At 52.3% G+C, this 26,355-nt stretch overlaps 1 protein-coding gene across 1 annotated transcript; it reads left to right on the forward strand.

Moving 5' to 3' along the window:
• Positions 1–26,316, forward strand: CDHR2 (cadherin related family member 2). The gene is made up of 31 exons (XM_019943332.2): positions 1–52; positions 329–400; positions 3,855–3,994; positions 4,106–4,143; positions 6,140–6,242; positions 8,087–8,176; positions 8,802–8,927; positions 9,004–9,150; positions 9,231–9,306; positions 9,406–9,521; positions 9,643–9,876; positions 10,810–10,965; positions 11,049–11,210; positions 11,497–11,558; positions 12,061–12,304; positions 14,699–14,938; positions 16,669–16,738; positions 16,863–17,468; positions 18,303–18,374; positions 18,802–18,851; positions 20,221–20,372; positions 20,522–20,630; positions 20,722–20,810; positions 21,442–21,510; positions 21,622–21,699; positions 21,794–21,854; positions 21,944–22,068; positions 22,604–22,717; positions 22,799–22,879; positions 23,324–23,382; positions 26,045–26,316. Exons 1-31 carry the CDS (start codon positions 1–3, stop codon positions 26,185–26,187), a joined length of 3,936 nt encoding a protein of 1,311 aa, XP_019798891.2. The 3' UTR covers positions 26,188–26,316.
• The last annotated feature ends 39 nt before the right edge of the window (positions 26,317–26,355 follow it).

A 26,355-nucleotide genomic window follows, 5' to 3' on the forward strand; every position in this document is an offset into this window, starting at 1 on the left:
ATGGTGTGGCCGTGGCTGTCCTGCTTCTTGCTTCCTGCCCTCATGGTGTCTGGTGGGTACCTCCCCTCCCCCACCAGGGCATCACTAACCTGGGGATCCTCAGCAGAACCCTCCAGAAGGGTGGGATGCTGCTTCATCAGCAAGCACCCAACTCCTATGGCCCAGCCCTGGGCTTGGCTGCTCTGGGGAGGCCTGGAGAGGAATCCAGTCCTGGGCCGGTGAGCTGGACTGAAAATTGGCCAGTGGGACTGGTGTGGGCTCCCACAGGGGCAGATGGGGGTGTCTTTATGGAGGTGTCCAGATGTTCCAACACTCTGTGTCCCTACAGTGTCAGCCAACGCGGCCCCAACATTCCTGTCCAACATGTCATTAGTGACCCTGCCCGAGGACCTACCAGTGGGTGAGTAACTGTCCCTGTGCCCAGACTGCACCAAACGCTTACCCACAAGAGGGCCCCAGGGGCTCCCCTGTGGGCTTGCTTGCCATCCCTGCAGCTCCACGGCTTGTCATGGGGCAAAGGTGGCCTGAAGGAAGTTTTTTCCAGAAGTTTGTTTTCTCCTTTGCAGCTTTTGGGTCGAGGGCCCTCACACAGCACCAAATAATCAAGACTCACCCCAAGAGAACATTCCTCGCATTTCCCATCTCTTTCAGTCTTTCTGATTTCCCAAGAGAGAAAGTATCCATTTGGTACATTATTTCTCTTCTACCTCTCTCACTTGTTCATCTCTCTTCCTCCTCTGCTATTTTTTTTTTTCAGACAGAAAGAGAGCAGGCTTTAGGCTCAGAGCCTTTCATGCACACATCTCACCAGAAATTGATACTTTTGCTGTCTTCGTTTGTAGAGTTACCTTCCCTCTATGGCGAGTGAGATGAGTTTTCTACGTCCAGTAGCCATCTAGTTTGCTTTTAAAATAAATGTATTTACATGAAACAGTAAGTCAGTTAAAAGGAGGGTCATAAAGAACGAGACGTGGATGTGGTAATGATCTTGGCAGTGTACAGGAGTGAATGATGTTCATGAAACATTGTTTTGGATGAAGCCACAGGGACTGGATGCCAAATTCCCAGAAGGCAGGATGGGGGTTGAAGAAGCTGAAATGATAGATGACTGTATTCATTGGGATACAGGGTCAGCTGCACATAACAGACCCCAAATAACAGAGCTGTCAACAAGGTCAAAGTTTCCTATTCTCTTACATAGTCATCTAGAGCAGTGAGCCCAGGGCTGTCAGAGGATCTGTTCCATCAGGCTGTTCTGTGCCCTATGCTTCTGGCATCAGGCACCCTCCTTCCATTTCCAGGTTCTGCCTCCCCTAGGGCCTGGCCCTCATCCACATGGTCCTAGATGGCTCATGTCACGCCCTATTCCAGTGAGAGCTGGGGGCAAGGAAGGGCCAAGAGGGCCCATTTCTTTCTCCTAGGGACAGGGCTCCAGGTTTTACACATGTTACTTCTGCTCATATCTCATTAGCCAGAACGTAGCCACATGCCCTAGCTGCAAAGGAACTGGAGAAATGAGGTCTTTATTTTATTTAGCCATGTGCACAGCTCAAAATCTGGGGTTCTATTAGTCTGAGAGAAAGGGGGCTGTGAATACTGGGGGACAATTTACAGTCTTTGTTGCAGTGTCAGAATTGGGTCCCCAAATATCTAAATCTACTAGATGAAGCAAGAGACTGCATCAAAGGTGAAATCCAAAGTCTGCCTTGGAATCCAGAAACCCAGGTCTAGGTACATGAAGAAAGGGTGGGCGATGGGCTTCAGAGCCACGAAAGCCACATCCATTTGCATGTGGTTGCCAGGACAGCAAAATCTACTAAGGGTTATATTAATAAAGGTTTAGATCCCAGGATGAGGGAGGTGATAGTCTCATTACATTCTGAGTTGGCACAATCCTCCCTGGAGGACTGGGCTGAGGTCAAACTATTTGATATCTGTGAATACAACAGACAAGTAGTATATACACGTTAATGATATTTTATGTATATTTTCATAGCTGTTTGGTCGTGGATAAACACACACACACCTTCAAACAAATGTCACAAACATATGTAACCCAAATGTCCTCAAGATCTCCATTCTCTTGGGTGACCCTTTAATGTCAAGTCTGATCTCAGGCAGACCAAATGAGAGTCTTTTCTTCGATAACCACAGGGCCCCCCTCTGGGCTTTCTTAATCCGAAGAGCAATTTCTTCCTTTCTGAGATGAATTGTATGGCTCTCTTTGGATGAGAAAGCATTTTCAGTCAGGTTTTTAAAAAATGTTGTTTAGACCTTTTATTTTGAGGTATAATATATATACATGGAAGCACACCGACCCCCTCTCTGCCCTTCTAGTCACTCCCTGTCCTTTCTCTCCTGCAGAAGACCTGTTTACTTCACACTCACACTGTATAATAGTTTAGTTTTGTCAGGCAGACGTTTTAAAATACGTCAAATTTGAGTTTAAAGACAGACACCTAATATATGTCTTTTATTTCTGTAGCTCTTATTGATTTATTTGTTACAGTTAATTCTTTTTCAGACAGACTTTTAAAAAAGCTTTTTCTCCCTGATCCTTCTTTCTGTGTCCATGAACACATGTTTACAGAGAAGGATTTACACATCCCCACTCACTTCCCATGGGTGTGGGTATAAGGGCCATATCAGTTTACATTTTGACATTTTTGAATCAGGATGTGTCTTATATTTGAGATAGTCAGTTAACACAGAGTGACTCCCCACCCCAGCAGTCATTAAATTGACAGTGTGTCTCACAACAGAGGAAACATACTGTAGATACTAACAGCTTTCTAGCCCGATGGTCTTCCTGGAGGAGGGGGCCTGGGTGGGAAGGGACCAAGCTTTCTAAGGAGTTTCTGGAGGAGCCAGAACTATTTGGTCAAAGAAGAGCAGACTCCAGATGTGCTGCCCAGACTGTCCCTGCAAGGCTGTCGTGGGCAAGGGTGGGGGCACGCTGGTTCTCTGAGACTCTCAGGCTGGGTGCTGGGCCCCACCACCATGTCACTGTTCTGGCACTTTTGTTTTTGTAGGCCTCTCCCTCCAGAAAAATACATTCAAAATATACTTTAATATACTGCATTGGCATAAAGACAAATATCCTGAGGGCTAGATTATAATCATTTATTCCTTTTGATTTTTTTTTTTACCGTTTGAAAAAATGAGGTATAATTGACATACAATATTATATTAGTTTCAGGTGTACAACATAATGATATATTTGTATATATTTCAAAATGATCACCACAATAAGTCTAGTTAACATATGTTACCACACATAGTTACAGATGGCTTTTTTTTTTCCCTTGGGATGAGAGCTTTTAAGACCTCATCTCTTAATAATTTTCAAATACCCAATACAGTATTGTTAACTCTAGTCACCATGCTGTACATTACATCCCCAGGACTTATTTATTTTATAACTGGATATGTGTACCTTTTGACCCTCTTCACCCATTTCTCAGTCCTCCGCACCCCACCTCTGGCAACCACCAATCTTCTCTGTATCTATGATCTTGGTTTTTTGTTTTTAGATCCCACATGTAAGTGAGATCATACAGTATTTGTTTTCCTTTGACTTATTTCTCTTAGCAGAATTCCCTCTATGTCCATCCATGTTGTCACAAATGGAAAGATTTCATTCTTTTTTCAAGGCTGAAAATATTCCATTGTACATGTATACCACATCTTCTTTACCCATTCATCCATTGATAGACATTTAGGTTGTTTCCATGTCTTGGCCCTTCTAATTTTAAAAGAAGTTTGACATTCTTGTGGGCCTCGTGGGCAGCTTGGCCAGGCCAGCATTGAACTAGGTGGCCGTGGGCCCTGTGCATTCCCTGTCCCGTCTGCAGGTACTGAGGTCTTCTGGCTGATAGCTCAGGACCAGGAAAATGACCCTCTGACCTATAGGATTAGTGGCTCCTATGCCTACTTCTTTAATGTCACCCCGAATACTGGGGAAGTGAAGCTGGCCAACCTTCTGGACTATGAGGTAAAGGGAAGCAATCTGAGAAGGCCTCGTGCGGGATTGGGGAGGTAGGGAGGGCTCTGGTGGGCACCCGAACAGGGCTTACCTTGTTTCCCTTCTCTCTGCCCACTGCAGACACTCTACTTGTTTTCCATCGACATCTCTGTGAGCGACGGTCACAATAATCCAGTGAGTCAGAAGTGGGCCCGGAAGGGAGGTCCAGGGATTAGAGAGCAGGGGACTGAGGGCCCACCGCTAACTGCCCACCGCAAATAAGCAGAGAGAGCCCCAGCTAACAAAAAATGAATTGAATGTTTATTTTTATTGAAATTATACTTCTCCATTTTTCGTCATGCAATATTAGCCAAGATTTTAGTATTTATTATAATTTATATTAATTTATACAAATATATGGTTTATCTTTTGTGTACTTTGTATATCTATTGTATATCATTAATTACATTATTATTTTTTAAAAGATTTATGTACTATTTTTTATTTACTTTTGACTGCGTTGGGTGTTAGTTGCAGCACGCAGGATCTTCACTGAGGCACGCGAGCTATTCGTTGTGGCGTGTGGGCTTCTCTCTAGTTGTGGCGCATGGGTTACAGAACACATGTGCGCTGTAGTTTGCAGCAGGTGGGCTCTAGTTGAGGCGCGAGCTCAGTAGTTGTGGCGCATGGGCTTAGTAGCCCCGTGGCATGTGGGATCTTAGTTCCCTGACCAGGGATTGAACCCACGTCCCTTGCATTGTAAGGTGGATTCTTTACCACTGGACCACCAGGGAAGTCCCAATTACATTATTAACTTGTATTAATATACTTATTAATAAAAAAACAAGTGCCAAATACCTCCCTACCCTCTCTCCACTGAGGTCATCACTTTCAACCCCTTTGGCTGATGGGTTGGTCTCAGTGTTCATGTTTCTCAATAACACACTTATGCAGCTGTGTCTTGTGTCTGTGAAAGTTGGGGGTTTTGTCTTTATAACCTATTCCCCAAACCCTATCCGTTAAAAAAATCATTTTAATGACTTGGATATTCATAAATATTTTCTCTTTGTAAACAGTTTTAAAAGTGCAGATAGAGCTCAAGTCCCCTTGGGCAACACTTCCCAGCCCACTCCCACCTGAAGTGTCTGCCATCACCGTGTTCTTTTCTATCCATCGCTAAACACTGACATGGATATATGCATCCACGGAAGAGAGATGGTAGTTTTGGGTGCGTTTTCTGAAATCCAAGTGGGATCCTACTGCATATATGGTCTTGAACTGCCTTGATGACTTGACAATCAGCTTTGGAAGACTTCCCTGGTGGTCCAGTGGTTAAGACTCTGTGTTTCCGCTACAGGGAGCCCGGGTTCGATCCCTGGTCAGGGATGTTCTGCATGCCACAGGGTGCAGCCAGAAAACAACAATCGGCTTTGGGGTCCCTTCTGTGTCTGCACATGAGTCTCCTGTTTCCTGTATGTCTATAGCCCAGTGTGGGGACTATAAGCTCCATGGTGCTCAGCTGGTCTCCTCAACACTTAGGTTGTTCACAGCTTTACGCTATGGCTAACAAAGCTAAAAGGAACATTCTTGTAATAGGACATTTTAGATTTTTTTTTAATGACCTAATGATTTCCACAACATACTCTCCAAATGGTTCAGTAAATCTGTGGAGAGAAAAACTAAATAAGGGGTAAATCTGGATGAAGAGTATCAGGAATTCTTTGTACCGTACTTGCAACTTTTCTGGCCTTTGAAATGGTATCAGATAAACACAGACGGGAGAGGGGGAAGCTGGGGCAAAGTGAGAGTAGCATCAACATATATACATTACCAAATGTGACATAGATAACTAGTGGGAAGCTGCTGCATAGCACAGGGAGATCAGCTCGGTGCGTTGCGACGACCTAGAAGGGTGGGATAGGGAGGGTGGGAGGGAGGCTCAAGAGAGAGGGGATATGGGGGTATATATATGCATATGGCTGATTCACTTTGTTGTACAACAGAAACTAACACAGCATTGTGAAGCAATTATACTTCAATAAAGATGTATTAAAAAAAGTCACCCCAGACACCACCTGATTGTTCTCCTGAGAAGCTATACCAACTTGCACTCCCGTCCTGATACTCCTGAATTTGTTTTCTCAAGCTCCCACGTTTTCTGGGCTCACCTGGGCTTTCTCACTTGCAGGTGCGGAAGGAAATGGTGGTGATCGTGGAGGACAGAAATGACAACGCACCCGTTTTCCAGAACACAGACTACTCCACCAGAATCAATGAGGTAACATCTGCCTTAACGGGGTGTGTGTGTAGGATGCAGACATCCCACAGATCTGCTCAGAGTGGGAAGGACCAGAGATAGACAGCAGGGCATCCAAGATTGGGAAGTGCACCTCCTAGAAAGGGCAGCTTGATGAACCAAATTCAGGGGGTTGCATGTAACCCCACATACCATAGTTACAGCAACATTTTGCAATCTATCAGACTGGATTGGAATTCTTTAAGTTATGATAGTCAGGGGTGGTGGGGGGAAAGGAATTGATTTTCTCATGTTTCTGAAAAATTTAACAGTATATCTGACTTCAGGCATGGCTGGATCCAGGTACTCAAGCCATGTCATCAAGAAGAGATTTCTCTCTACCTAGAAGCTCTGCTTCTCGTGTTGCCATCATCCTGGGGTGGGGCGAGCAGTTCTCCCTTATGGTGATAAAAGTGTCCCCCAGCAGCTCCAGGCTCACATCCCACCGGCTTTGCAATTGCAACACAGACTGTCTCTTTCTCAATGGTCCCAGCCAAACCCCCAGGACTGACTCTCATTGGCCCATTTTGGGTCAGGTGCCCATCAGTTGAGGAGTATGGAATGCTCCAATTGTCTAGGTCTGCATCATGTGCTTTCCCCTCTAGCAAGAGGAGCAGCCCCACTTGAACTGCATAGGCAGGGAGGAGGTTTCCCAGTGGTTCCAGGGCAGCAAACACAACACCACTCCTGAATCTTCATTACTACGTGGCTTCAAAGTCCTGACAGGTGTGGGTCCCCCTCCCCCAGGCCAGACCTGAGGCTGGTGAGGTTCAGACAGCCCTTCAACAGGCTCTGATTGAGCGCCTACTGTGTGTCTGGCACTGTCCTTGGTGCTGAGGATATCCAGTGAAGACAGACTTGGTCGCCACCCTCGCTAGCTCACATTGTAATGAAGAGCACAGACAACAAAACATTTAATCAACAAAACATTAAATAAACAGGATTATTTCAGATGGTGATGAGCTCTATGAAGAGCATAAAACATGACTGGGGAGGGGCCTGCTTTAAGTTGAGCCAGTCAGGAAAATCTTCTCTGGGTAGGTGACATCTGAGCAGAACTAAATGTTGAGGAGCCAGCATGGGCTGCTCCAGGAAAAGGATATTCCAGGCAGGGAACAGCAGCTGCAAAGGCTCTGAGGTGGGAATCAGCCTGGAGTGCTGTAGGCATAGCCAGGAAGCTCATGTGTGTGGGGGGAGGAGGCTGAGGAGAAGGTAAAGTCAGAGAAGTGGGCAGTGGCCTGAACCTGGAGGGCCATGGAGGCAGTCTGGACCGTATTCTGGGCAGAATGCGGGAACCACTTGTTGGTTTTGAGCACGAGACTGATGTGGCCTGGTTCAGGATTTTCAAAGATCTTTTTGGCCACCGTGAAGAAACAGTGAGGGTGTGGACAGGTCCTAGAGGAAAAGCCTCCCAAAAGAACCTTCCAGCTCTGCGAGGTGCTGTGTGGAACCTACCGCTGGACGCTACAGAGAACACACAGGGCTGTTTAAGCAGGGGAGTGGCACAACCTGAGTTCTGGAATGGTCACTCATGGTGGTCCTGAGGGGCGCTGCAAATCAGAAGCCAGCTCAGGTTTCAGGGAGGCTGTGTGGGGAGAGGAGAAGGGGGAACTCTGCTCCCTGCCTCTATCCAGATGCCCCGAGAAGCCCAGCCCAGGTGGGAAGGAAAGGGGGACATCTGTGGAATGCTGGGTTTCAGGTTCTGGAAGGTCCATCGCTATCCCTGTGGTACAGCTGGGGGCACTGAAACTCCAGGAGGGGGCATGATGTGCTTGGGCATGGAGGAGATGTGTTGGAGCTCAGAGGTGACAAAACCCTTGTTACAGACCCTGCCGGTTGGCTCCCTGGTGTTCTCTGTGCTGGCCAAGGACAAAGACACGGGGGCCGGAGGCGCCGTGGTGTACTCCATAGAGAAGGTAAGTGTGTGCGGGTCCACGTGGGAGTGTGGGCGCCACCTCTCCTCATGGCCGCCAGGGGGCAGCATCTCCCACACAACCTGCAGGGACCTTGCGGAGCAGGGGCTCTGCGACGGCCCAGCCCTGGTCCCCACGCCTTCCTCTGGCCCCCCTCTGGACCTCATTTGGCCCAGCCGCCTAAGGAGGGTGCCTGCTGCAGACCGGACTCTCCTTCCCACCCTCTCGCCTGGGGCACTGTCTGTGTCTGCGCGCGGTTAGCGTCACACCACCTGGTGGCTGCGGCAATCCTGGCTTCAAAGAAGAGGAAATCAAGGCTCAGAGAGGTCCAGGGTCTTGTCCAAGGTCACACAGACAGTGGCGGGTGTGACCCCAGTTTCACGAAGACACATTGGCTAGCCACGGCCCCCATCACTGAGCGCCCACTACATGCCTGGAACCTACCTTAGCTCACTTGACCCTGTTTTCGTCCCACTGAGGCGATATCTAGCCCATTTCCCAGGCTCAGAGAGGTTAAGTGACCCGGTGAGGTCGAGAGCAGAGCCAGGATTCGACCCCAGGTCTCTCAGAGCAGGTCCTGGGGGCAGGGCTGTCCGGGGGAGCCTGGCCTGACTGTGCTCTGCCTCAGGTCATCCCTAGCACGGACAGCAGTGAGTACCTCTTTGGGATCCTGCCCAACGGCTCCATCATCCTCAACGGCAGCCTCAGCTACAACAACAAAAGTGCCTTCTATCAGCTGGAGCTGAAGGCCTGTGTGAGTGCAGGCGCAGGCGGGGTCAGGGGCATCGGCACCCGAAGCCCCGGCTTCATGGAGACCCATCTCCCGGCAGGACTCGGGCGGCGAGTACAACAACAGCATCGTCGTCCAGTGCTCCTCGCCTGTCTTCGTGTCCATCTCTGTAATCGATCAGCCAGACCTGGACCCCCAGTTTGTCAGGGAGTTTTACTCGGCCTCTGTGCCTGAGGATGCACCCCAGGTGTGCCAGGGAACTGGAGGGGTCTGGGTGGAGACAAGAGGTGGGGAAAGGGTCTGGCCACTGACCATGCCTTCTTGCAGGGAACCTCGGTGCTGAAGGTGGAGGCCATGGATGGCGACAGAGGCATCAATGACCCTGTGATCTACAGCATCTCCAGTGAGAATGGGGTGTCCCCAGGCTGGGGCTGAGGCAAGGGAAGGGGTGGGGGCTCCGTCAGAGCCACTGGAAGTAGCTGCTCCTGCTGCCTTTTCCCAGACTCCACAAGGCCTGGCTGGTTTGACATTGGGCCAGACGGGGTGATCAGGGTCAACGGTTCCCTGGACAGAGAGCAGCTGCTGGAGGAGGATGAGGAGGTGCAGGTGCAGGTCATGGTGAGTGAGAGGGCCACTGCCCACTTTGTACCCTGACTTTCTAAACTCTGACCTTTGATCTCAGCTCTCTCTGAATTCTGGTTTTCTGATCTCTGCCTCTCGGCCTCTGCTCTGCTCTCAGGCCACCGAGATACACCCCAACGTCTATGGGCAGGAGGCCAAGGTGAGCATATGGGTCAAGCTGAGAGTGACAGACGTCAATGACCACAAACCTGAGTTTTACAACTGCAGCCTCCCAACCTGCACCTTCACCCCCCAAGAGGCTCAAGTCAACTTCACTGGCTACGTGGACGAGCACGCCTCCACCCGCATCCCCATCGATGACCTAACCATGGTGGTCTACGACCCAGACAAGGCAGGGGCACCCAGACCATGCGCGGCATGGGTGGAAGTGATGGTTGGGAGATCGTTGGAGGAGGGAAGTGGCGAGTGACCAGCAGAGTGCAGCACCACAGTGCTCGGTGGGGCAGTGGGCAGTGGGCAACAGTGGTGCTGACCATGAGCGGTGGTCGGAGTTGTTGGGTGACACTTGGAACTGCTGAGTGATGTTGAGCTGGCTGGTAGTCTTGTGTTCAGGGTGGTGCTACGTGGCGGGGAACAGAAAGGCAGCACTGAGAGGAGGTTGGTCCTGGATGCTGGGTAATGTTGAGTGGAATGTAAGTTTTGGCGGTGTTGAGTAGAGGGGGTAGTGATGTGTGGATGGTGAAGTTGCGGGGTGCTGGGATAGTACTGGGTATTGGGGGATGTGGGCAGTTTTGAGCACAGTGTGGTCTGGGTGGCTGTCAAGTTGGACAGTATTCCTAGGTGGAGGTTGATACTGAGTGGTGGGTGATTTGGGTAGTATTGAATGCTGAATAACCATGGATGGTGTTTGGTAGTATTTGGTGATAATGAGTTGGTACAAAATGTCGACTGGAGGGTGATATTGGGTAGTGGTGGATGGGTGGGTGTGTTGAGATGGTGGTTGGCCTTGACTGGAGAGGGGTGTGGAGTAGAGGGGGTGTGGATAATGGACCGATGTTGGACATTGATGATATTTGGTGTTGGTATGGGTGGTGGAGGGTGGTGCATGGTGGCTGGTACGGAAGACTCAAAGGGAGTGAGGGGTGTGTCTCCAGGCTCTGAAGCCCAGGCTGGGGCCTCGGGGAGGTCTTCTTCTGATGAGCCCACATTGACAGGGACTAGTGACTAGCCTATCCTCCTGGGACCTGTGGCCAGGGATTGGGAGAAAGATGCAGGTGGGTACATTGCAGGAGTGGGGTCCCTAATATACAGCCCACGTCTACAGGGCAGCAACGGCACCTTCCTGCTATCCCTCCGGGGCCCTAATGTTGAAGCCTTCAGCGTCTCCCCGGAGCGGGCGGCGGGCTCAGTGGATGTGCAGGTGCTGGTGAGAGCACCGTCGCTGGTGGACTACGAGACACAAACGGTGATGCTGGTGCAGGTGAGGGGTATTCTGGGGCACCACGGAGAGCGGGCCATGGGGTGCTCCAGTCCCAATGTCGCTGCCTCTTCCCCTGTCCTCAGGTCGTGGCCACTGACTCGGTCAGCAGAAGCTCCTCGGTAGCCTTGGTGACCATCCACCTTAGAGACATTAATGATCACAGGCCCACATTCCCCCACAACCTGTACAACCTCAGTGTCTCCGAGCACAGTGCGGTCGGCTATGTGGTCACCGACAGCATCCAAGTGAGTGATGGCGGACAGGGCTGGGCAGGGCTGGGAGAGATGTGGAGATGGGCAGGCCTGGGGCTGTGGCCCTGCTGGAGTCCCTGTATCATCTGATGTCAGCGGGGGCCAGCAGGTGTGTATGCGCGTGCGCATGTATGTGATGTCTATGTGTCAGTCTGAGTGAGTCGGGGGCTTCTCCCTCTGGGTCAGGAAGCAGGACGGCCCTGTCCTCGTCAACTGCACGGTTGACAGAGCAGGTGTGGCTTCTGCTCAGTGTCCCATTATCTATCTCTCTGCCTCACAGGCCTCCGACCCAGACACGGGCGAGGGGGGCCGCATCACCTACAGCTTGCTTCCGGGGAATGGGTAAGTTACCCGGGTGGGCAGCGGGCAGGTGGGCGAGGGGGACCCAGGCTCACCTCTCTGCCTCACAGCAGGGCTAGAGGAGTCAGATAAAATATAGGGTACCCAGTTACATTTCAACTTCAGATAAACAATGAATGGGTTTTTTTTTTTTTTTTTTTTTTTTTTTTTTTGCGGTACGCGGGCCTCTCACCATTGTGGCCTCTCCCGCTGTGGAGCACAGGCTCCGGACGCGCAGGCCCAGCGGCCATGGCCCACGGGCCCAGCCGCTCCGCGGCACGCGGGATCCTCCCAGACCGGGGCACGAACCCGCATCCCCTGCATCGGCAGGCGGACTCTCAACCACTGCGCCACCAGGGAAGCCCTGAATGGGTTTTTTTTTTAGTATAAGTAGGTTGCAAATATTCCATGGGACGTCCTAAAATATTTTTCATTGTTTATCTGAAATGCAAATTGAAGTGGGCATCCTGTATCTTTATTTGCTCCATCTGGCCACCCTGCACAGGGTGGACATCTTTGCGGTGGATCCAGCCTCGGGGACAGTGACGGTGAGAAACAGTGAGCTGCTGGATCAGGAGAAGCAGGCCGTGTACTACCTCACGCTGCTGGCCACGGACGGCGGGAACCTGTCGTCCTCCACCATGCTGCAGATCGTTGTGCTGGACATCAATGACAACAAGCCCGTGGTCAGCGGTTCCTACAACATCTTTGTCCAGGAAGAGGAGGGCAATGTCTCCGTGACCATCCAGGTGTGAGCCGGCCTGTAGCTGATGGGTGGGAGGGGCACACGGCACCAGGCCTGCCTCTGTAGTCCTGCTGGTCCTGGGTTGGAATCTGGGCTCTGCTGTGTAGTCCTTAGAAAGTCACTCAGTCTCTCTGGGCCTCCGTTTCTTCTTTGGAAAATGAAGACAATCTCAGTACTTATTCCCAGGGTCATAACGGATGTAAAGTGCTCGGCACAAGGCCTAGCACAGAACAAGCCCTCAAAAACATATTGCTCTTTTAAATTCAGGCGCCTGCCTCATTCCAAAAAGGATTTGAGGTGGCTTAGATTTAAAAGTGTGATAAAAGAAATAAGGAAAAAGAGAAAATAAGGATGGTATTTTTTTAAAGTGCACAAAGGTAGAAGCCATACAGTTGCTAAGAGCGGGCTGAATACTCAGTTCTGAGCTTCCTAATGGCCAAAGCAAAAATGGAAATGAGATCAGTGGTCAGGTTCACAGACTCTGTGAGATAAAAACGCACTACTGGCTCCAGAGGAACACTGGAAAGAAGCTTCTCCTCTGATTCTGAGGCCTTCAGAAGCTTCTCCACTGAGTCACCTGTAAGGGGATCTTGTGAGAATTGAGAAACCAGGTCCTCGGAATGAAAATCACATGGCCGTGGAGCCCTCCCGTCTTTCTGGGGCTTGTAGTTTCCAGAGTACATTCCCATCTCTGATCTTTTGACAAACTTATAAAGTAGGTGCTCTAATGCTCCCCATTTCACGGAAGGAGAAAACTGAGGCTTAAAGAGGTTAAGTGACTTTTCTGTGGTTATACAGCCAGTCAGTGGCAGTGCTGAAACCTGGGCCTTCCTTCATGCACCTCAGTGCTCCTCACCCTGGTCTGTGAGCTCTTTGGGGCAGGAGCATTTCAGATCTGCTGCCAGAACCATGGTGCCCAGTGTGAGGCCTGAGAAGTGCTTGGTGAATTAACCGGCCTGAGTTCAGAGTGCCAAGGAATGAACAGACAGAGTTTTTCATTTCATAAACACGATCCCAACAGATCTGAAACAAAAACCTGAAGGTGGCAGTGGGCAGAGAGGAAGGGAAAGAATTGGATCCAAGTGGGACTAGCCTAGCTCTGTATTCAAAGCCATGTTTGCTGAGCACCTACTATGCACCAGGCCCTTTGCTGGGCCCTGGGTCCTCCGAGATGAACTCACCATAATTCCTGCCTTCAGGGAGGGTGGCGGACCATCATCCAAGGGTGTCACTTGTGCTGTACTGAAGGTAGCACAGGGGTTGTGGAGGACCAGGGGAGGCACCAGTCTGACCTGGAGTCAAGCAGACAAGGTGTAGAGGGCATTCATGTGCATGTGCAAAGGCCTGGTGGCAGGGAAGAGCATCTTGTGCTCTCCATGCTGGATCACCCCAAAAGCACACTAAGCATGTGTTCACAACCTTGGTAGGACAGAAACACACACACACACACACACACACACACACACACACAGATTGGATGAAGAATTTCAGCTATTTAAAAAAATATAGCACTGAAGTAGTCATCATGGGAAAGTCAGAATCTTGTTGGACTTCACACTTATTTATTTATTTGGCTGTGCCGCATGGCTTGTGGGATCTCAGTTCTCCAACCAGGGGTTGAACCCGGGCTACAGCAGTGTAAGCCCAGAATCCTAACCACTAGGCCACCAGGGAATTCCCCCCCCCCACTTTTTTTTTTTTTTATTAAATTTATGGCTGCGTTGGGTCTTCACTGCTGCGTGCAGTTTTTCTGTAATTGCGTTGAGCGGGGGCTACTCTTCGCTGCGATGAGCGAGTGGCTTCTCTTGCTGAGAAGCACAGGCTCTAGGTGCGCAGGCTTCAGTAGTGTGGCTCGCAGGTTCCAGAGCACAAGCTCAGTAGTTGTGGTGCACGGGCTTAGTTGCTCCGCGGCATGTGGGATCTTCCCGGACCGGGGCTCGTACCTGTGTCCCTTGCATTGGCAGGCGGATTCTTAACCACTGCGCCACCAGGGAAGTCCACACACATACACTTATTTTTGTTTATTTTAAACTTTGACTGTCTATATTATACTGCCCCCACTCCTCCCTCCCCACTAGAATATCAGCTCCATAAGGGAACTGTCTTGATCGTGGCTCTATTCCCAGTACCTAGAACAGGGCTGAGCATGTGGTAGGTAAACATTTGTGGGATGAATGAGTGACCTCAATGTTTCAGACCTCAGAAGCTCTTGAAAGCTGTTGGTCTGGCCCTCTCAGATGCAAGACTGAGACTGGGAGATTGGGGAGCATCCCTCTGGCTTCAGGCCCAGTTACTGCCCTCATGGGCCAGCGCTGGAGGGAGAGTCCAGACTGCAGGGCAGGGGCTGGGGCCGGGGAGCACCTGATGGCTGACGTCCCGACCCTGCTTACCTGCACAGGCTCACGACGATGACCAGCCAGGCACCAACCACAGCCTTCTGCGCTTCAGCCTGCTGAGCAGCCCCTACAGCCACAACTTCTCAGTGGACCCCGACAAAGGGATCCTCAGAAACCTGGGGCCCTTGGACCGAGAGGCCATCAACCCCACCCTGGGGGGCCGCATCGTGCTGACCGTGCGCGTATCTGATTGTGGCGAGCCTGCCCTCTGGACTGACGTTAATGTCACCATCACTGTGGAGGTAAGGTCTGGCTCAGCCGGGGACAGGGTCCAGGATGAGCCCTGTACTGGGGGGCTCCTGAGCAGATGGCCAGCTCCCCATCCTCCCAACTCAAGTTACATTTCTGCCCTTTGCAGTGCGGTGGGTAAAAGAGTTCTGGAGCCAAGCTGATGGGTCAGAATCCTGGCTCATTTGTTGTGTGGTCTTAGGCAATCGCTCAACTTCCCTGTGTTCTCAAGTTCCTCATCTGTAAAATGGGGATGAAAATAATATAAAACGAGTTAAAAAATGGAAAGTGTTTCAAAGAATGCCCAGCCCAGAGAATACACTCAGTGTATACCTGGTCCTGCAAGGGAGGGATTGTTCAGCACCATTTTATTGATCAAGGGACTAAGGCACACAGAGGTTCTGTAGCCTGCCTCGGGTCACAGAATGGGATTTTGAATCCAGTCTGTCTGGTTCTAAGGCCGCCACTGGGTCACAGGCACTTTCCTCTACGATGTCCACAATGTGGTTGGTGCCCCCTCGGGTTGTGCAGTGCACAGCCTGAACCACCCCACACAGCAGCCCTGTTTCCCACTGGGTTGGGATGTGCCGCTTTCCCACAAGGATCAGAATGAGACCTCAGGGAAAATAGAGAAACAGAAGTCGGATGAGGACTTGCCAGCTGTCCTTGGGGTGGAAGTAGGCCTCAGAGAAGGAAGAAAGCAAAATTGCATTTCCTGAGCGAGAAGAGTCCTTTCACACCCAGGAGCTCTGTGAGTAGGGAGGACCACTCCACCTTGCAGATGAAGATATTGAGGCCCAGAGAGGTCAAAGTCACATGTGAGGAAGAGGTGGAGCTGGACTGAACTCAGAGCTGTGCTCTTAGCCCCTCCTGTGAGTTAGGACGACCTTGAGAGCGCAGTTGGCCATGTGCACGGAGGCAGTAATGCCATTTCTGGGAAATTGCCATCAGAAATTACATCTGGTTAAGGGGGAGAGGGCTCAGTTTTCAAAGATGTTCTCTCTACCATTATTTAGAAAAAGCTGAAAGCAAAAGCAGACACCTCTGGGCCATCCTGGGGAAGGACTGGGAAAGCCAAGGGTGCCCAGCACGCACCAGCATCAGGGGAGGAAGCACAGGCAGAGTTGGCCTGATGCTGGGACAACAGGGGCAGCACCCTGTCTGGGCGGGGTGACCAGGGCCGGAGAGGGAAGGCGAGAACAGAGCACAGCGGACGTCTCAGGACAGGACCAGGTCAAGCCCTGGCAGGTGCCCCCAGCCCAGCCCCACCTGAGCACAGAGTGAGTGTCTTGGGGTTGACTGAGGGCAAGAGGGACAGGAGAAAGGAGGGGACCAGGGAAATCTTGGGCCTTTGTGGGATCATGGTGGTATTGGGGCCAACCCAATAAATCCGAGAGATGGGGAGTCAAGCTGGGCCAGACAGGGACACAGGTGGGGACTCAGAACTATCCCTCCCAAGAGCAGGGTCTAAGACGGCTCTGAGTGGTGCACAGGGAAACAGAGTGTACACCAAACTTCAGAGTACCGCCACAGACCTCTGAGCCCCAGGGGTGGGGTCTGGGCGAGTTCTGTCTGCTTGAAGCCTGTTTCATCATCTAGGAAGCGGGCAGTGCTGTCTGAGGAGACCTGGACAGAGAGTCTGGGCCTCGGGCCAGGGGAAGTATGGGCTTCTCAGACTGGCTCTGGGGATGCTGAACCTGGGGTCTCCTGAGTTCCCTGGGCTCAGAACTGCCTCTGTCTGCAGGACATCAATGATAATCTTCCCATCTTCAACCAGTCCAGCTATTCCTTCTCAGTGAGGGAGAGGGACCCAGGTAAGTCCTCCCTCGGCCAGGCTATACAACCCCTTCGAGGGCAGGCCCCCAAGGGGAGTGAGGAGAGAGGATGCCCCCAGTGGCCAGGTCAGGGGTCCCTCCACACTCTGCCCCTCATTCACAGGAGTGCTGGTGGGCGTGGTGGAGGCCTGGGATGCAGACCAGACAGAAGCCAACAACCGCATCAGCTTCAGCCTATCAGGGGGTGGTGCCAACAACTTCTTGATCCGAGGCTTGGTGCTGGGGTCTGGGCTGGCAGAGGGCCACCTCTGGCTGCCCTTGGACGTGAGCCTGGACTATGAGACACAGGACTTCTTCAATCTGACAGTGAGTGCTGAGAGCCCAGACCCCCAGGGACATGACGCCACAGCAAAAGTCCTCGTGAATGTGGAGGACGTGAATGACGTGCCACCCACCCTGGACCCAACCTCGCTCCGGGGCATCCGTGTGGCTGAGAATGGCTCGCAGCATGGTATGGTGGCTGAGGTGGTGGCTCAGGACAGGGACACCATGTCCCAGGTGGAGGTACAGCTTGTCAACGTCATCTGTACCAAGGCCGGGGTCGACGTGGGCAGTCTGTGCCATGGCTGGTTCTCTGTGCTGGCCAACGGCTCTGTGTTCGTCCATCAGAGTGAGGTCATCGACTATGAGACCTGTGACCTGGTCACGCTGGTTGTGCGGGCCTATGACCTCACAACGGACCCCCGCTTCCAGGCCTACAGTGACAATGGTGAGGCAGCCTGGCCTGCAGGGCTCAGCAGGCTGTAACATAGGGGCTGTGGGAAAGAACTGGCGCCTGCAAGGTCTGGATTCAAATTGTGGCTCCAGCCCTTACCAGCTCCTTACCAGTTCCACTGGGAAGGTCATGACACCTCCCCAAGCTTTAGTAGCCCCATCTATCAAGTGGAGCTGGGTAGTAGGTTGGCTGTGAAGATTAAATGAGAATATATATGTAAAGCATTTCATGCAGTGTTTGGCACATAGTAAACACTTAATTAATGCTATTATGTTGTGAGGCAGCGTAAAAGAAAGAGCATACTTCAGAGCCAGATGTGCACTCAGATCCCACCTCTGACACCAAGTAGCAATAACAATCATATTAACAGCTAGCGTATATTGAATCCTTACGACAGCCAAGATCTATGCTAGGTACCTTGCAAGCATTTCTTCATTTTATTGCCACATAATCCATGTGGTAGGTGGTCCCTATCCAATTTTATAGATGAGGAAACTGAGGCAGTTCAATAATCTAGATTACACAGCTAGTAAGTGTCAGAATAATGTTATGGTCGGGTGGGACATACCTGGGTTGGGCTCAGTCTTGGCCCACTGCTCTTGCTGTGTGACTTTGGACAAGTTGCTTCTCCTCTCTGAGGTCTGGGGGGGATGCTCCCTCCTACGAAGGCCAGAGGAGACTGAGTCAGCATCCTGAGTCAGGAGCAGGGGAGGGGACTGAGCATGGGTGATGCATGGGAGGGAGGCTGCTAGGAGCAAGACTGAGGATGAGACTTTCTGGGTCAGGTCTTTGCTTAGACACCAAGACCAGCCAACATTTCCCCCCTAGGAAGCCTCCCCATCACCATCGAGGATGTGAATGACAATGCACCCTACTTTCTGCCTGAGAATAAGACTTTTGGTAAGCAGCAAGGTCCTCCCTCCCCACCCACACTGTACTCTGCCAGGACTACTTTTGGGCAACTCCCACAGATGCTCCTCAGACCCCAGGTGTGCACTTAGAAAGGGAAGAAGGCCTCCAACCCTGCCTCTCCCTCAGGGTTTCAACAGGAGGGGAGACCTGAGTTTTCACCCCAGCTCTGTCCCAACTCACATCTGACCCTGGGCCAGGCCCTCCTTCTCTGGGCTTCAGTTTCCCCATCTGCACAATGAGAGGTGGAGGACCTGCTAACTAACGGCTTAGGGGTAGTTGTAATGGGGGGTCTCTGGTGGTAGAGAGGTTAACGGCAGGTTTGGTGGGGTGAGCCCTGAGCTGGGCTTACGGTCGGCACTTGGCCAATTGGGCACTGGTCCTGACCCCACTGACCTCTTCCTGTCCACACCTGTAGTGATCATCCCAGAACTTGTGATACCCAACCAGCAGGTGGCTTCTGTCCAGGTAAGTCCTTGGCTCCAAATGTTGTCATTCACATTAGCTCCAGGAGACACAGGGCCTAGGCCTTTAGGTCCTTCAGCTGCCCCCAGAATGTTTTAACGCTAGAAAGAAAATCTATTGGCTCCGACATATGAAAAGAAAACCTCAGAATGGAAATGAACACCTGCTTAATTGATATGATTAAACTCCATTAACTGTTAAATGTAGTATTCATAAAAATTTCATGACCGTAAAAATCACTTGCAGTGGTTTTCTCATTACACCAGAATTCTGGAGTATTACAGAGAAACCATAGTAACGGTAAATTAAACAAGTTCCTCGTATTAAATAATTTTCAGAGCAAAGTTGTAAAAATACTTTCCATTTTTATGGCATTGTATGTGTTTATTAGAGGGTGGCAGCTATGCCATGCAGGGGGGGCGGGTAGTGTGGCCTCCCACACAGCCCTGGGGCCTGGGCCTGGCTGGGCCTCTTACTGAGCTGGGGAGCTGCCATACCTTTCGGGAACTCACTTTCCCTCCTGGACAAGGAGCTGTCAGTTCTTTGCAGTAACTCCTTAGGGTTAAGAGATGGGTTATATGTGGGCGTCACGCCCTGTGCTGAGGAAAGGGCACAGGTGTGGAGATGGATGGGCCTGGCCCTCCCCACTTAGAGCTGTGTGTGCCTGTGGGCAGGACAGGGTCTCTCTCAGAACCCCAGCGTTCTCCCATAAAAGGGAGATAGTGATTCTCCCTCTCTAGGTTCTTTCTAGGCTTAAACATTCAGTTTTCCAGTCTTCAGCCAATTGCATTCTAATGTCATGAGTCTGGCCATGGCTTTGAACAATTTTCTTTAAATTGACTCCTTTTTGAAACATAAACACCAGCTTTGGCCTCATCCTGAAAAGTGACGTCAGTGGACTCACAGCTCTGTGTGTTGGTTATATTCTTCTCTAAAAGGCACTAGAATGAATAAAATTGCTTGTGCCCTTTCCCCCCATCATTTTGTGGTCCACTAGGGGAATTCGTACTCATGTTAGCAAGCACTGAAACGAGGGATCTAAGGGAAGGTGACTGGCACACAGTAGGTGCCCAGGAAATCTGAGTGTCCCTGAGCTTGTGTGTGTGTGTGTGGCAGTGGTGGGGGCGGGGGAGAGCAGGGTGGGATTTCCACACGGGAGGGACTTTGGGCAATGACCTGTTGAGCTGGGGCGCCAGAAGCAGGGACTTGTTCAAACACTGTTTGTTTAAAGCATTTGGTCAGTGGCCTGGGGAAGGCTGATAGAGGTCATGGGGACCAGCCTCCCAGGCCACCCTAGCCTCAGACTCCTGCTGGGGATGGAGGGGTGCCTGGCCTGGCCTGGTCCGCAGTTGTTGTTCGCCCTTGCTCCTAGGCCAGAGACAATGACTCAGGGAACAATGGGGCCATCCTGTTCTCCATCCTCCAAGTGGATTTCATCGCTAAGGATGGGGCCGTGATCCCTTTCCAGGGCTTCTTCCATGTCTCCACTTCCTTGGAGGCCAGCGTGTTCATTGGCAACATTGAGTAACTGTGGGCAGCCCCTGGATGGGGTGGGGGGAGCCAAGCAGGGCCTCAAGGCAGTGAGTTCCTCATCCTGGGAGGTGTACCAGGAGGTTCCAAGGAGACTTCAGCTTGGGTTTCAGGACTGAGCTCTGCTCTCCTACCTTCCATAGGCTGGTGACCAACCTTGATTCCACTCTCCAAGGAACTTACCAAGTGACGGTCAAGGCCCAGGACAGGCCATCTGAGGGTCCTGCCCAGGAAGCCAAAATCACCCTAAATGTGAGTGTCGGGTTCTGCCTTCAGTTCCTAGTGCCCTCTGCCAACCCCTGGGTCCCTTGTGCCTCATCTTCCCCCTACCCTCTTTCTGTAGCTCTTCACTGTGGACCAGAGTTACCGTGTGAGGCTGCAGTTCTCCATGAGCAAGGAGGAGGTGGGCGCCAACACGGAAGAGATTAAGGCGTAGGTCTGAGGAGCTGGGAGGGGCCTGTAGGGAAAAACACGGTCTGGGAGCCTCGTCCCTGACAGAAACCTGGATGGCATATCTCTTAACCCTGTCCCTGACCCACACTTGACCTTGTCCTTGTCTTTTTTTAAAATTAATTTTTATTGGAGTATGGTTGCTTTACAATGTTGTGTTAGCCTCCACTGCACAACAAAATGAATCAGCCATACACATACAGATATCCCCTCCCTTTTGGACTTCCCTCTCATTTAGGTTACCACAGTACATTAGGTAGTGTCCTTGTCTTTGACCCTGTACCTGTACCTGTACCTGTACTTGCACTTCCTTTCTGCCTGTCCCCAGAAGCCTATGGTTGCCTGGGCAAAGACAGGCCTAAATAGGGCTGCCATGTACAGTTGCAAAGGCTGTGCATTGCACAAGGGCACTCTGCTTGCTAAACTGGAAACCCAGTCCCAGAGGAAGGGGCATCCTTGTCTAATTTGCACAGAAGTGCAACTTGCTTAGCCAATGGAGCTATCCAGAGGTGGTGCCCCTCACACAATCCCTAATTCCACTGGCACAGCCCTGGCCACAGGCCTGGGCTAAGGCCCCTACCCCAGCCCTCTGTGACACCTGCCCCCTTTGCAGGGCTCTTGTCCAGGCAACCAGGACTACTGTCTACATTGTGAACATTCAGGACGTAGAATCCATGGCTCGGTGAGTGCCCACACGACCGGTGGTTGGGGCGAAGAAGAGAGGACCAGCAGTAGGAGGGGCCTGCCTGTCTGGTGGTTCTGCGCTGCTGGCTTCACCTCTGCCCCATTCCAGGGCCCGAGCCCGTTCCTACCTCGATGCCTACTTTGTCTTCTCAAATGGGTCAGCCTTGACCCTTGATCAGCTGAGTGTGTGAGTGGGGCTGCCCTTGGGGTGGGCAGGAGGGTGAGCAGGAAGCCTGGGGGATGCCAACGTCCCTCGGGCCTGAGCGGGGCTCTGTGGCCAGGATGATTCGGAATGACCAGGACTCCCTGACCAAGCTGCTGCAGCTGGGGCTGGTGGTGCTGGTGAGTGCCGGCAGGGTGGAGGTAACAGCGGGGGTGAGGAGGGGGGTGTTGACCCTACATCCTCCCCCATCACAATCCTTCTTCTCCAGGGCTCCCAGGGGAGCCAGGAGTCAGAGTTGCCGGACACGCTCCATAACGCCATCATAGGATTGGGAGTGGCTTTGCTGCTGGTCATTGTGATCATGACCACGGTCCTCGTGTGTACCCAGAAGAGGTGCTGCTCCCATCACCCCCTGTGTCTTCAACCTCGCCTCTCCCACCACCCAAGATATCTGAGGGGTAGAAAGACCTGGGGTTTAGGTGTCAGGTACATCTGTATTCAATCCCAGGTGACCCGTTATGACCTCTTGGGTACGTTAAACTCCCCTCCCCAAGCCTCAGTTTCCTCATTTGCAGAATGGGCATGACACTAGATTCCTCAAAGCATTCAAGGGAACCATGCGCATCTCATACCGAGCAAGCTGTCTGGCACATACTATATGTTTAATAAATGCTGCTTCTTTTTACCTTTCCAATACATATGAAGCCAGTAGCCACATCTGGGTTTGATTCTAGGCTTTGCCACTGGTCAGCTGCGTGTTCTTCAGCAAATCATTTCCCTTCTCTGGTTCTTCCTTGTACCCACTGTAAAATGGAGCTAACACTCCCACCTGCCGGGGTTGTTGTGAAGTCACACTCTCAGGGCCTGCACTGGGCACACAGTGGGTGTGCAGGGAAAATAGTGATGCCCCCCCGCCATGTTCCCCCAGCTACCACCGGAAACTTCGGGCTATGAAGGCTTCCAAGGAGGCCCGGAAGACAGCGGCAGGGGTGATGCCCCCAGTCTCTGCCATCCCCGGGACTAACGTGTACAACACTGAGCGGTAAGTGGGGGTCGAAGGATGGGTAAGAGGCCCCATGGGGTGGTTGAGGCCCATGGTCGCTTGACTGGGCCTTCTTTCCAGTGCCAATCCCGTGCTGAACCTCCCCACCAAGGACCTGGGCTTCGAGTCCCAGTCTTCCTCCAGTGACTTGGACCACGTCAGGTGAGCAGTGCTGGTTGTAGTGGTAGTCATGGTGGTGGTAATGGTGATGGTGACAGTGATGGTGGTGATGGTGATGATGGTGATGGTGATGGTGCTGATGGTGATGGTGGTAGTGGTGATGGTGGTGGTGGTGATGATGGTGGTGATGGCAGTGGTGGTAATGGTGATGGTGGTGGTGGTGGTGGTAGTGGTGACAGTGATGGTGGTGGTAATGGTGATGGTGGTGATGGTGGTAGTGGTGACAGTGATGGTGGTGGTAATGGTGGTGGTGGTGATGATGGTGGTGATGGCAATGGTGGTAATGGTGGTGGTGATGGTAGTGGTGGTGAGGTGGCAGTCGAGGTAGTGATGGTGATGGTGGTGGTGATGGCAGGGGTAGCTGTTGGTCAGAGACAGGGAGGGCTGGGCCTGCCAACTCTCTGAGCTCCATTATCTCCCTTTCAGCCTCAACTCCCTGGATGACAACTCTGTGGATCTGGAAAATAGCAGGCAGGAAATCAAGGCAAGATGGGGGATGAGCTGGTGCCTGGGGCTTCTGACTTGGGGCTCTTCTCTGAAGGGGTGGGTTTCAGGACAGAGCTCGAGGGACCTCCTGCTGCCATGGGTGTGTCTGCATCTGGCCCTGGGAAACCCCACAGCTTTGGAATGGGGCCCGATCCTTGCTCCTCTACTCATTAACTGTGACCCTGGGTGGGTGAATTCTTCCCTCTGGTTCTCAGTTTTCTCATCTATAAATGGGGATCAGAACACCAAATATGCAGGACTCCTGTGAGGATGAAATAAGAGTGGGTATGAAAACGATCTGGCATAAAACGAGTGGTCAGGAATCTGGTTCCCTCCCTTTATATCCTTTATATAAAAGCTGGTGGGGCGGGGGGAGGAGATCCAGAGATGAACATAATCTAGCCAGGGAGCAAAGGTAGGCTCAGATGAACAACAATACCATCATTTATTCAATAGGTTAGTTGGTTCAGTTAGACCAAGCATTTGTGCAGCCTGGGCTGCTGACTGAAATCACGTGGGGAGCTCTTTAGACCTGAGGATGCCAGGTCACAGCTCAGAGATTCTGATCAGATAGCTGGGGTGGGCCTGGGCAGGAAGGTGCTGCTAAAGCTTCTGGGGTTCTAATGTGCAGGCAGGAGTGAGAACCACGAAAGTAGGAGAGTAGATCAGAGGGCTGAATGGGGGATGGGACGCCAGAACCAGAAGGAACTACCCTCTCCTTCCCACTCTGAAAACCACCACTGGAGTAGAAGCTCTAAGACCCACTGAGCTTTTATAGTCTGCGGTTCTGTGTGTGTGTGTGTGTGTGTGTGTGTGTGCGCGCGCACACGCGCGCATGCGTGCGTAGGGGTGGATATCCACCCACCATTCACCTTATCCACCCTACTTTGGGTCCTGCCCTCAGCCGGGCCCTGCCCTTCCAGGGGGTCCCTTGCTGTTCCTCATGAGTCAGGACTTATTTTCCCTTGAGGACCCCTTACTTGGAAAGATTTGGTCAACCAAAGCCTCTCGTGGGTGTTAAAATATCAGAATGCTGCCCAGGGACCTGGCTGTAACATGGAGGCCTCCAAATGGACCCCCAAGGATGGGGGTCATCAATGGTGGTCCAGGCTGCCAGGCAGTGCAGGAGGCCTCTGGGTGGATGGCTCATCTCTGGTTCAAGACGGTTTGGGGCAAAAACTCCAATAAACATATCTGGGGGGAACTGAGGCAGAAGGGAACAGTCTTGTGGGCTGGAGCTTGTGACCCAGCAGGTAGGCCCTGGTGGAGGCCAAAGCTGACCCCCAGAGGGGAGTGGGGTCAGAAACCCCAGCAGTGGGGCTGGACCTGTGGGCTGAGGAGGTTCAGGGAGCTCTGAGAGTCTGGAAACGGAGAGGGGGCCAGGCCGCTAAGAGTCTTCAAAGCCAAGAAAGAGCCAATCCTGCAACGGCAGGGGGTTGTTCAGTTTCTGAGAAGCTGCCCGAGGCTCCACCCCAACTCCTGCAGTGGAAGGTGGGCCTTGGGGTCTCTGGGTGGGGAACGCAGGTGGGGCTTCCTTCCACAGATCCCTTTGTGCCCTGACTCACCTAAGACTTCCGTAAATGTTTGTGTGGAAGGTCTGTGAGATCTGAGGGCCCATCCAATCCAAACTTTTCAAGCAACCAAGGCCAGGGAGGGGTGCTGAGCTGCCCAAGGTCAGAAAGCTTGCAAGGCCAGGGCAGCCCAGAACCCAGGTATCCTGTCTCCCGGGCCAGGCTGCACTTCCTGGGCTGTACTGCGCCAACTGCTCCCACTGGGGATCTGTGTGGAGGGCTCTGGGAAGCTCAGGCACAACGTTTAGTCCCTCCTGGGGCCCCTCATGTGTTCCACTGTTTACCAGGGACTGGAACAGTCCCAGTCTGGAAAAAGCCCTTAGTGTGCCCTGGGGAGGGTGGAGGTGGTGGAGGCTCTGTCCCCGTGGGTGTCTACGTGGTGGAGTAGCTGAGTCTTGGGGCCTGGCTGGTCCACAGGAGGGATTCTTGTGAAGGTGTGACACATCACATGGGGAGGGGTAAGAGGAAAGGCAGGAGACGAGAGAGTGTGTGCCATGATGGCCTGCAGGCGGGATCCTGGGTGTGACATGTCCCTCTGGGGTGGCAGAAGGACCTGCCAAACTCAACCAGGAGCAGCGCTGAGCCATGGACAGGCTTTAGAGCCAGCAAGACCAGCGGTCCAAACACCGCTCTGTCCCTTCCTGGCCAGAGAGCGCTCCGAGCCTCAATTTCCACATCTGTAAAGTGGAGGACATGATCCCTCCCTTGGGGGTCCTGTGGGTACCTCAGGTGATGGATGGTTGTGCCCAGCACGGTGCCTGCCGTGAGGTACAGGTGACAGGAACTGTGCTGGACTGACTCCTTGGCACAGGACACAGGGCCTGGCATCGTTCAGGACTGGGCAGAACACCCAAATGCCACCATGTCCATGGGTGGGCAAAGGCCAGAGTAGACCCCCTAGGCCCTCCCCTTCACCTGAGCCCATCTGTACCGCCAGTATCCATGGCCCCTTCTGGGACAGAGTCAGGAAACTGAGGCCCCAGCCAAGGAGCCATCTGGTCGTGGGCTTGGAGGGCCACCCACTCTCCTAAGGACTGGGGAGATCACCCCATCTTGGCCCTGGCCTCACACCTCCCCTCCCTCTTCCCACAGAATGAGCCCCTGCACAGTCTGATGGAGCCGGATCCAGAGCCCCTGAACAGAGTGCTGTCAGGAATGAAGGTGGGCACACGTGGACAGCAGAAGGAGGAGCTGGCCTTCACCAACACTGGCTTGAATACCACAGACGTGTGATGGGGGCCCTGCCACAGGACCCTGGCCACAGAGCCCCACATGGGCCCCCACTCTTCTGGGTCACCTTGGAAGAGCCTTGTTACCCCCAAATTATACCTACCCCTCCCTGAACATAATAAGATATCATGTTGCTCCACCCCCGTCTGCTTGTAGCCAATCACAGCTGAC

This window comes from Tursiops truncatus, chromosome 3 (assembly GCF_011762595.2).
Source record: "Tursiops truncatus isolate mTurTru1 chromosome 3, mTurTru1.mat.Y, whole genome shotgun sequence".
Taxonomy (NCBI): domain Eukaryota; kingdom Metazoa; phylum Chordata; class Mammalia; order Artiodactyla; family Delphinidae; genus Tursiops; species Tursiops truncatus.